Source organism: Alosa sapidissima, chromosome 13 (genome assembly GCF_018492685.1).
Source record: "Alosa sapidissima isolate fAloSap1 chromosome 13, fAloSap1.pri, whole genome shotgun sequence".
NCBI classification, from domain to species: Eukaryota; Metazoa; Chordata; class Actinopteri; order Clupeiformes; family Clupeidae; genus Alosa; species Alosa sapidissima.
The window spans coordinates 7,066,677-7,079,176 of NC_055969.1; the positions used below are offsets into that span (position 1 = coordinate 7,066,677).

General features: G+C 44.5%; 1 protein-coding gene across 25 annotated transcripts in view; it reads right to left on the minus strand.

Moving 5' to 3' along the window:
- Nucleotides 1-12,500, minus strand: part of LOC121679904 (formin-binding protein 1) — a 72,217-nt gene that overhangs the window by 27,761 nt on the left and 31,956 nt on the right. For all 25 annotated transcript variants that reach the window (XR_006021465.1, XR_006021462.1, XR_006021467.1 and 22 more), the window contains exons 2-4: nt 10,289-10,404; nt 6,868-6,924; nt 5,806-5,953 (exon numbers count right to left, since the gene is read on the minus strand). Coding sequence is in view for 1 of the 25 variants with exons in the window: in XM_042058965.1 (XP_041914899.1) it covers nt 5,806-5,953; nt 6,868-6,924; nt 10,289-10,404 (321 nt within the window). In the remaining 24 variants the exon portion in view is untranslated. The remainder of the gene's footprint in view (nt 1-5,805; nt 5,954-6,867; nt 6,925-10,288; nt 10,405-12,500) is intronic.

The window sequence follows — 12,500 nt, forward strand, 5'->3', positions numbered from 1 at the left end:
TTATTAAATCAAGTCATATTTATGATCCATGTAAAAAAGTAAACCCAAAAAACAATCATTCATTCAAACCAATCAATCATTGACATGTTATATTTATATATACTTTTTGATTGGTAAAGAATGACGGTAAAGAGCTTCATTTCTACACAGATTATGAACTCCTCATGTTCTGCCCTGAAAATGCATGCATATAACATTTTATCAAATTAATCATGAGTACAGAGAAGAATGTTGTCACCTGACACATACTGTGAGAAAAAAAACAACATCCGCCCTCCAACAGACCCCTGTGGCTTTAGATGATATTATATAAAATGAAGAAACACATGGCCCACAGTTTGGCAAGCCAACTACAGGACAGTTTGTGGCTTAGAAGTGACCCTTTTAAAAGGTTAAAGTTCACAAACAGGCCACATCACAGCTGAGTGGAGATCACAGTGATGGGATGAAGTGTTTGAACTTCACTTAAACCCTGTATCAACACAGAGATTTAGTCTCTGTGTGTGTGTGTGTGTGTGTGGGGGGGGGATAAGGGAGCATGAGAAACGGAGGGAGGGAGTTGCGTCTGGACACTAACAGCTAATATAAAACACAAACGATGAAACAGACGTCACACTCTGAGCGGAGAGCGGGGGATTATGTCAAAACGTAACGGAGCAAGAGAGTAATGAATCTCGCTCATCCCTATAAAACACAAGAGTGCAGGCAGCCATAGAACCAAGCTCTCTGCACACCCACACACACCCACATTTTCACTCTCACACACTCACACACACACACACACACACACTCACAAACACACACATATGCCTGCCCACTCATATCCACAAGTGAAAACACACACACACACACACACACACACACACACACACACACACACACACACACACAAGCAGGAACAGAGACAACATTTCACAATACAGGAACAAGTGACATCACTGCTATTCTCCAGAGCGGCTGGAGCACAGAAAATGTCTTTCCTTTGCCATGACAACATTTGTGAGCGGGGAAAACAGAGCCCTGTTGCACCGATAAACAAACGATCAATCCTGTCCCGATGATATGCAAACACTCACACACTGAATGGAGAAATCATTTAGATAAACTTTCACTAACCCCTGGTATACAAAATGAAGAGCCACATCTACATTTGCTGTGAGCTACATATGCAGGAACTGATGACACATTCCACTCTTCTCCCTCCTCTATCTCCTGTCTCTAGATATCTCTCTCTCTCTCTCTCTCTCTCTCTCTCTCTCTCTCTCTCTCTCTCTCTCTCTCGCTCTCTCTCTTACTCTCTCTCTCTCTCTCTCTAGCTCTCTTCCCTCTTTTCTGTTCTGTCTCTCACTCTCTTCCTGTACACCAGATTGTGCCATCCATCTATCACTGGGACAGGATACTGTAAACAGGTCTTTCCTCAACATGTGCAGAGCACACACACACACACACACACACACACACGCACACACGCACACACACACACACACACACACACACACACACACACACACCACACACACACACCACCACATGCATACAGCTAACAACAATGTTGTCAGAATCACTAGTCACCTATTAGTTCTGTAAAGACAGTGCTCAATATCAGAGACTATCTAATCACAATATCTTTTACTCTATTTTTTTCTTTTTCTCTCTCTCACTCTCACAGTCACAGGAGAGTTGGCATAGCAAGTGAGATCGTGACCAGAGTCACTGAAGCGGCAGAGTATGTGGTGAAGAAGCAGATAGCCCACACACACCACACACACACACACACACACGCACACACACACACACACACACACACACACACACACACACACACACACACACACTCACAAACACACATACACAGAGAGAGAGAGAGAGAATAGGTATAATAAGATATAACATATAAATAACTCATAGGATCCTATACAATCCACCTGTTCCACATTCCTGAAGAACAGTCCATGCACCACATCCACCAACCCCACATCCTTCAACGGTGATGTCATCTACGACCTGGTATTTCCAGAGCAGTTTTTACTGACTGCTCGGAAATTCATATGTGTGAGTGAGAGGTGAATATTTGCCTCAGTCGTGTCAGGTGTGTGGTGTGTGTGTGTGTGTGTGTGTGTGTGTGTGTGTGTGTGTGTGTGTGTGTGTGTGCTTTTGTGTGTGTTTTGTGTAAAAGACCAAGAGAGAGAGAGTGTGTGTTCAGAAAGACATAGGGGGCACTTATTCTCTCAATCTGTCAGTAAAAAATGCACACCTGTATATACTTCACTCCTCAAAGCCTGGATTACAGCTGTATACACACAAAGACACACATACTGTACAGTGAGAGAGAGAGAGAAAGACAGAGAGAGAGAGAGAGAGAGAGAGAGGGAGAGAGAGAGGGAGAGAGAGAGAGAGATGCAGACCCAGACACAAACAGACAAATGCACACACTCATGCATTACACTTTCACAATTTAAGAACTAAGTTACGGCTCATTACTAATGTTACATCAGAATCGCAACAAACAGCAGGACTCCAGCCTCTCAGCTTATAGAATCAAACGCGCCTGGCGGAGGAGAGGAATGGACAGAATGACAGAGAAGACTGAGGGAGGAGAAGAGAAAAAGCTCCAGCTAAAGTCATTAATTCTCAGCTGTCTGAATTTTAATCTTTCCAGGGAGAGGCAGAGGAGGAATGTGAGTGGAGAAAATTCCAGAAGGACACAGCGTTCCGACTGGACCTGTCTCACTGCTCTTCTTCCAGAAAGAGAGGGAGAGAGAGAGAGGAAGATGAAAATGGGGACAGACAGATGAAGGGAAGAAAAACAAAATGATAAAGTGATCGGGAGAGCTGTCTTCATTAATCGTTTCACTGATTAGAGATCAGGACAGTGGACGTTATCAATTAGCCTTTTAATGCATTTGATGAAAGCCACACACACACATACACGCACACGCACACACGCACACACACAGTCCGGTCTACATTCTGTCTATAATTCAGGTAATAAATATATACACATCTGCAAACTTTGGAGTGGAAGACCAAAAGATCACTTTGATCAAACAAGACATATATCACATTCCAGTGCAAAGAGGAGGGAGGGAGGGGGGGGGGGGGGGGGGGGGTGTAAGGAGGAATGAAAGAGAGATCCAATGTTTTTGTTTATGTCTGTGTAAATGTCACAGTCCTGACACTGCCAGAAAGAAATTTACAAAGAGAGCAAAATTGTTTGTGTTTATGTCTATGTGCATTTAATACCCTTATGTAAATATGTGTGTGTGTGTGTGTGTGTGTGAGAGAGAAAGAGAGAGAGAGAGAGAGAAGGATCTGATAGCATACACATTACAGATGCTTGGTTGATCAAGTGACTGTACTTCAGTTCATTCTCTCATTTAACTGTTTCTTTCATTCATTAGCTGCCCTGAAAAGCTCACATGCAGAGAGGTTGAATGTGTAGCACAGAGAGAAGTCTTATTTCCAGTCTCCCCTTACTGTGCCACTGAACACTGCAATCTATCATTCTAGCCCAATCCTTTTTTCTCTTCTCTCTCTGCTCTCTCTCTCTCTCTCTCTCTCTCTCTCTCTCCTCTCTCTCTCTCCTCTCTCTCTCTCTCTCAAACACACACACCCACGCACACAGGCCTGCCCACACACACACACACACACACACACACACACACACATATATCTGCAGATGCCAGCATACAAGATGTCACCTGCTGTTTTGCCTTATAGGGTCTATAAGAAGGCCAGACAATGACCAAAAGAAGGGCTGAAACAGAGAAGATAGAGACAGAGGCTGGAAGAGAGGGAGACAGTCAGAGAGAGAGAGAGAGAGAGAGAGAGAGAAAGAGACACACACACAGTGGAAAAGGGGCTTCAGTACAAAGAAACAACAGAGTGCCAGTTATCTCTGAGTCCTGCTTTGTGTTTCTGTTACAGTCTTATCTGAGGGCTCACATGGCACAGAGAGACTCATGCCAGAGGCTAAACTCCCTCTCACACACACACACACACACACACACACACACACACAAAAGCAATACAAGAATGTATAATGTCTCTCTGTATCACTCATTCTCTCTTTCTCTATCCCTTTTTCTAATAGTTAGCATCACACACACACACACACACACACACACACACACACACACACACACACACACACATTCAGAACTAACTGCTGGGAATTCCCCTTGCTCATCGCTCATCATTAATATCTCCCTTCCTGTCCATCTTTAAGAGAGAGTGAGCAACACAGATGACCCATTGAATCTACGCTTTCAGTCTCACTAGCAGTCTGTTTTTCTTCCCCTTGTGGGTGTGTGTGTGTGTGTGTGTGTGTGTGTGTGTGTGTGTGTGTGTGTGTGTGTGTGTGTGTGTGTGTGTGTGTGTGTGTTGTTTTTCCCACTGTGTTTGTTTTCCTTTGGGCATCAGATATGACACACACACTCATTCTATCATTCTGACCTATGACCTCTGGCTACAGAGGGGACCAGTCACGACTCCACCAGTCTGCCCTCTGAGGACGAGCGAAGACCCGCGTTTCTTAACGTCACATGATGTCGTGTCTGGGACGGCATTTAGAGCTTGCAATGACAGATCAGCGCTGAGTTTGGAGGTTGTGTTTGTTTTGTCATGGCTAGGAATGGTCATCTAATCTGCTGACCTGTCTCAGCATTTTTTGGCTGACCAAGATGTTTTTGATGACCAAGAGTTCTCTGTTTATACACTGAAGAAGAACAAGGGAGAAGGAAAGAATAGAGAGAGAGATAGAGAGAGAAATAGAACGTTGGAGGTGCATTACTACAGCAATATGTGTATATGTAGGCTATTTATTGTGCAGATTCTATCATAGGCTTTGACCGACCATCTAACTACACTGAGAGAGAGAGACAGAGAGACAGAGAGAGAGGGAGGGAGGGAGGGAGGTAGAGAAAGAGTGTGTATGAGAGGCAGACAGTGAGAGAGAAAATAACAGTGGTTTGAAGCTCCATGAATCTTTGCGAGGTTGTTATAAGAGAAAATAAACTCTTAATGACAGACCGGTGCTCATAGTTTTTCCAACTGACAAACTGGCCTACAAACATTAACGTGTGTGGTGTGTGTGTGTAGCAGAGTTTGCATGATTTTGCATGTGTAGCTTGGCATATTTGTGTGTAACTGTGTGTGTCTGTATATGAGTAGAAGTCTCCATACTGGCATCTTTTTTTGTGCATACATACATGTATGCATGCACATATGGCTGTGTATGTGTGTTTGTGTGTGTGTATGTGTGTAAGCGGGTGTACATACCGCTACAAGGGCATACATGCTTGTGTGTGTGTGTGTGTGTGTGTGTGTGTGTGTGTGTGTGTGTGTGTGTGTGTGTGTGTGTGTGGTGTGTGTGTGTGTGAATGTGTTAGTAGGGTGTGCCTCAGGACGAGGATATATTTATATCAGAGATGACCTCATTCTGCTCAGCTCGGTACTCGACCAGTGGCCAGGGAACCCTCCTGCTGCTGCTGTTAAAGTCTACTCTGCACACACACACACACACACACACACACACTAGACAGGCAGAGGCAGAAAATAATACTGAGAGGAAAAAGGCGAAGTAGGATGGACCGACAGAGAGACGCGAGGGGTGGACAAATGAACTGTTGTTGTGACACAGAGGTGACGTGAACGGATGGGAGGATGAATGAAGGCGATAACGAGAGAGGAATAACAAGACCAAAGGACAGGAACAAGTCACAGCCAGAGTAAAAGGGTCGTGGGAGACCGCTGCACGCGCGATAACTCGGTCCCTACAGGAAGACAGGAAGTGACGTCACTCACCGTCTTCCTCTCCGACTTGAGCTCCTGCGTGTACTTCCCGAGCTCGGCAATGATCTGCGCCGTCAGATTCTCCGACACCAGCTCGTGCTGGCCCGCATAGTCATTGAGCTCGTTCAGCGTGGACAGGAAGGCCCGGCACGAGCTGTACCTGCAGACAGGAAGTGATGTCAAAGTCAAAAGTCAGGAGGCAAGAGGGGGCAGGAAAGGCTGATGAAACAGAACAGTGACGCTGAGGGACCAAGGTGGCAGGCGAATTCCCGGAAGTTGAAACACCCATGGAACACTGCGCTAACCCCATAGAACGCCCATGCATTTAGGATTTTTTTTAAAATCCCATAACTTCATATAACATATATCCTGTGCCGACATTGTAGCTTCTGTATTTATCTACATAAACAACACAAGGCAAAACAGGCTCAACTACCTTGTACGTAACATTGGGTACCTGTAAGAAGAATATTTAGTATGTCCGGTTGTAGGGAAGCTAACTTTGACGTAATCTTTCGATGTAATCTTCGACGTCTGCGCAGGGAGATAACCGTATTGTTTGGATAAGAAGCTCAGTCCAGCTAGCACGGAAAGTCATGAACAAAACCTATGTAAGCTAAGCCTACAAAACGAGTAAAGCAAGTATACCTAATAAAAAAAATGGCACTAATCATTTCAGAGGTTTTCGATGGATTGACAGTAGGCTAGGTCGGAAAAGTGGAAAGAAGATTCTAACTTTTTTTTTTGTTTTACCATTGACTGTGTTTGAAGATGATCATGTCTGGTAGTGACTTGAACTTCATCACTTGTGATGATGATGTTAATAATAATAACTAAATAAATGTTTAACTTTGATGACTTTGAAAGCAAAGTGTGATAAGAATTTCTGTGTGAACCATCTATCAGACGAGTTACAAGATTCAGTTTGATGGCTAATGTCATGAAGTTAAGTTTGAGTCTGCGCAGTACAATGGGGAGGTCAACTGAAAAGTTTCAACTTGCGTCAGTGCCCTCCCATTGAAAACAACAGAGTCTGTTCGTCCATTTCTTTTCCTGTGTATGTGAGGGACTCACTTGTTCTCCTCCTCCTCTCTGGAGTTCTTCTTCGGCTGGTATTTCTTTGAAAGATTCCTGAAAGCACAAAGGGGGAGGGAGGGGTCATTAGTTGGTGATGTTCGGAGGTGTAGGCAGGACAAACAGATGCACAAACTGACTAACAGATGTACCAGTCTAATGAACGAGTAGAAACTGCCAAGTGAAGGATGCTAACAGACAGGCAAACACCCAAACGATAGGAAGCAAGCCAGACAGACACACAGGCAAGCCATATTTGATTCATTTGAGAACATAATTCTGGAAGATAATGAGATCTGCTTTCTCTTTCTCTCTCGGTCCCTCCCTCTCCCCCCCCCCCCCCCCCCCCCTCGACTGTACTCGTCTGTTGCTGAGTCATCCTACCTGGTTTTATTTTATTGAATACAAAATATTGCACAGGACATGAATGTGTAATTAAGCTTTACCTACAAATAGTCAGCATATGCATGACTGCTCTTACACACACATGCGCGTGTGCGTGCACACAAACACACAAACACACACACACACTCACACACACACACACAGACATTCCCTTCTCTGTGGAAAATATGACAGAAGCCAGTAACTAATGCTGCTCATGGCTTCTTGCTATTACCAGCTTAATTGGTGTTTTCTGTGTATGTGTGTGTGTGTGTGTCTCTGCGTGTGTGTGCCTGTGTATATGTGTGCATGCTTGTTTGTGTGTGTGAGAGAGTATGAGTGAGTGTGCAAGTGAGAGATGTGTGTGTGCCTTTGATGACACCTTCCTTTATGTGATACACCTGTTCTGTTACTGAGCCTGTCAGTACAGGCACAGGTGGTCGGTGTGTTGTTTATTTACATCTGTGCTCATATGTGTGTGTGTGTGTGTGTGTGTGTGTGTGTGTGTGTGTGTGTGTGTGTGTGTGTGTGTGTGTGTGTCTGGCTGTGGGTGTTTGTGGACTGTGGGGGGCTTTTGGTTTTCCACACAAACTTACCCTTCTCCACAAAATACCCTTGGGATAACTATCTGACTCATAATCAAACGACACAAACACTCACACACACACACTCACACACACACACACACACACACACACACACACGTGCGCGCGCATACACACAGCGAACGCACACAAACACATTTTTCTTGAGTGAGTAATACAGGTCTCAGTTTGTGACATGCATGAATCACTCCTATATGAACCAGATATCCCAAACACACACACACAGGAAAACCCTACCCCATCATCCTTCACCAGACACTTAACAACAGCAGACCCCATCAATTAGATTTTCAACAGCCTGCTTAGCCAGCCAATCAGAAAGGGCACAGGCAGGCATGACCCAATGGTGACTCTTGTTCCATCATGCATGTTTTATAACTCAGTCAGTACACAGTCCCTGTCCATGTGCACTCTCCCAAACCCAGACATGCATTTGAATAAAACAATAACTATGCATCAGTGAAACTGTGGCCACATTAAATCTCACTGATCTCCACCTCTTTGTTGTATTTATTTGAATGTGTGTCTAATATTGTTGGAATGAATTCAGTGCAGAATAGCTACTAGCTACCCTTTGCTTATGCTCTGCAGGTAAAAGATACCAGCTTTACTTTGGGATACATACATACCTTAGTATGTATATACAGTATACAACACTCATGAAACCTATAGCTAAAAATCTCAAAAAAGTAAATATTTGAAAGACATACAAATACACAGATACTCTCTCTCTCTCTCTTTCTGTCTCTTTTCCTCTCTGTGTCTCTCTCTCACACACACACACACACACACACATGCATGCATAGACACACACACACACACACATACACTCAAACACACACACACACACACGCACGCACACACACACAATCACACAGTATCCCTCTGTGTCCCTCCCCTGCAGCTGATCTCACCACCCCCTCTCCCCACCATGCCCTGTCTGCGTTGTTGCTAGGCAGATACACCTTTCCTCACGCACTACTCTCTTCCACTCTTTCACTCATCTGCACACATCACTGTGTTTCTCTCTCTTTATCTCCCCTTTTCTACATCTCTCTGTCTCTGTGGGCCAGATGTCTTGTCATACTGTATTTGCCCATCCACCCTGATAGGGTATTTAGCCAGCATAGGGGGTTTTAATCTGGATTAGTCTACACAGTTTGTGTGCTACTGCTCTGGTGGCCAGTATGCTTCTGCGTTTGTCAAAAACATCACTAGTGTCTGCACATAATGTGTGTGTGTGTGTGTGTGTGTGTGTGTGTGTGTGTGTGTGTGTATGTGTGTGTTTAAGTGAGTGTGCATGTGTCTGTCTGTCTGTCTGTCTGACTGACTGTCTATTGCATCCATGTGTATGAGCTCAAATACAATGGCAAACTGAGGGCTGTTTTATCAATCTGTGTGTGTGTCTGCAACTATGGTAGGCTATTTTTTTAAGTTCATTCTAAAATTGAAATATAGTACATATGTCTGCATGGTAGTGACATATTAGGCCATGTTCTGCCCTAGATATTGACTCTATATAATGCACTCATCAGGTTAAATAGACGAAAAAGTGTGTGTGTTTGTGTGTGTGTGTGTGTGTGTGTGTGTGTGTGTGTGTGTGTGTGTGTGTGTGTGTGTGTGTGTGTTTGTGTGTGTGTGTGTGTGTGTGTGTGTGCCTGCATGTATGCCTGTGTGTTTGCTAGTGTCTCAGTGAAAGCTTGTCAAGCATATGCTCAGTGTCAGCTCCAGTGACACTCAAGGATTCCCCCTATCACCTACAAATAACCACCAATTAATTGCACAATGTGTGGCTTTGTGTGTGTGCACATGTGTGTGAAGGCTGGGTTCTTACAAATTGGCTAAAGGGTACATGGCCCCCCTAGACATGGGGGATTAAGAGTGTTTTGAACTGCTTGTTGTTGGGGGTATGAAGAGCTAAGAGAAGACCCCCACACATGCACGAAGCCCCCCACACACACACGCACACACACAGACACACAGACACACACGCGCACGCACACACACACACACACATTTACACACCCCTCTCTGAGTCTCTTATGCTTAAACCCCTGTGGGGGGTTAGTGGGCGGGCCCTTTTCTGATTGGTCAGGTGGAATGTGGGTCAGCTGTGGGGAGCTGAATGCTGACACTTTGTTTCCATGGCGACACACATCACCCCCCCCCCCCCCCCCCCCAAACTGGCTTGTACAGACATACGGACGGTAAAAGTACAAACAAGGAACACTGACACATGCACACAGAAGCGTCACATTCACATCCTGCAGCCTTGAACTGTCGGCAGTAGCCGTGTGTTTGTGTGTGAGAGAGAGAGTGAGTGTGAGAGACACACAGACATACAGGCAGACAGACAGACAAACAGATAGAGAGATATATGTTCATTTGCATATAGAAGCTTGCTCAACCTTATTTATCAAAAGAGGACTCACCTAATCTGCTTTGCATAGTTGAGCTCTATCTCCGACCTCTCTTTGACAAATTTGGTGTACCTCTCCACAAAGTCGATACCCCACTGTGTGTGCTTCTCCAAGTTATCAAACTGATCCTGCGATGCAGAAGAGAGAAAGACATTCAGTCAACCTGATTTTGACAGGAAGTGCAAAAACATGATAGCATCTTTGTGGTAAAGTGAGAAAGATGGAGAGAGATAGAGAGAGAGAGAGAAAGAGAGAAATATATAATCTCTCTATGATCTAATTAAGATCATTGTCAGAGTTTGTAACACATTTGTAGTGTATGTGTGTGTTTGTATGTGGTTCATTAAGGTTAAATGTCAAGGGGTTTTACAAAGCCAACTACCCATAAACACACTTTGGAACCCCGAGAGCCAGACAGCGAGCTGAACTCATTATTTCTCTTCATTCAGAGATGAAGAAAGAGGGGAAAGGAGTGAGTCGCAGAGGAAGATTAAATGTGAGCATTAAATAGGCCATAATTAGCCTCCTACCTCCCCTCAGTTCAATAAAGACTTTACAGACACAAGCCCACACAAAACACAGACATACTCACAAGTCCAGACACACACACACACACACACACAGACACACACACACACACACACACACTCTCTCTCTCTCTCTCTCTCTCTCTCTCTCTCTCTCTCTCTCTCTCTCTCTCACACACACATACACACACAGTCTCTCTGGCAGGACAAAGTGTCATAATAGCTCAACAGGCTTTTATAAGAGGAGACTGCAGCGGCAATGAGATTAAGACCCGCCAAAAGAACAGCCGCCCTCATTTCTCTCAGCAAATCACACACACACACACACACACACACACACACACACACACACACACACACACAAATGAATTCAGGTACAATTAAAAGCAGCCCTATTTATCAGGGCAACCGAAAACACCTGAATCTCATCTCGAGGTTCTTTTGATGTGCGGCTCTCTTATTAGCCACGCTGTCGCCAGAGGAGTTTTCTGCTGCCCTTTCTCGAGGTGTTGTTGCGTTCAGTCAGCTTACTGCCGACAGAGACATGAGGTTGTGTGGGGAGTGTTTGTGAGCCTGACGCTGTGCTGAAACTGTGTTGAGGTTCGGTGTTGTGTTGTGTTCAGGTATAAGATGTGTGTGTGTGTGGTGAGCAAGACAGACAGGCCTCCTCTCACTGCATATCCTCTCAGATAGCGGATATCCTGTGCTGTGCGATAAATGTGTCAGTGCTTATGATGTGTGTGTGTATAGTTCTGTGTGTGAGTGTGTGTGTGTGTGTGCATGCACTTGCAGGTCTAAATGCAATTAGGACGGACAGCATGTGGGTCTCAGTTTAAGTCTACAGTAAGAGCTCTTGTTGTACTATTTAATAAAGCTCAATTTTAGCAAGGCCACAGTACACCTGTGGTCATTGTGGTCAGAGATCTGTATTCTCTTCACTGTCCTGAGAACTGATCATATACATAAATATGATAGATATATAACATATTGTCATAACGCAGCGAAACACTGCATAGATATCTGTGCTGCTATGTACATCGCTTCTCACAAAACAAAAAGCCCCTACACCTACATGCATAGAGCATGTTCATCATGCAAACCATCATGACATCAAGCACTTCTCCAGTGCCGCAAAGACACAAACATGAGGAAGTAGGCTGTGATTCCCTTGCTCAAAACTGAGATTTACCGTTTTTCCTGCTTCTGAGGGTTGAAATGCCAGGCAGCTTGCCAGAGTTACTTGCTGAATTATTCAGAACCATTTTGTTTCTGTATAGCTTTTGAAGGCACTTCATGCTCTCTCTCTCTCTCTCTCTGTGTATGTGTGTGTGTGTGTGTGTGTGTGTGTGTGTGTGTGTGTGTGTGTGTGTGTGTGTGTGCGTGCGTGCGTGTGTGTCTCTATTGGTTATTGGTGGTGTTGGTGGTGTAGAAATGGGGACTGTAGAAAACCGTTTCTACAGTAATTGGTAGTTCTGGTACTTTCTTGTCTCAGACAAACATACCCCTGATCCTGGCTTATTAAGTGCCAGCTCAAATGGCTACATCAATACAGTGATCATTTATCATAACACAATCCTCATACCAGGACACATTAGTCACTGCCTTACACCACCACAGAAAAACACTACAGCTGCTTTCCTTTACAACCAATCTTATGAAATAAAAACATGTGTATGCATATGCACACACACACACAC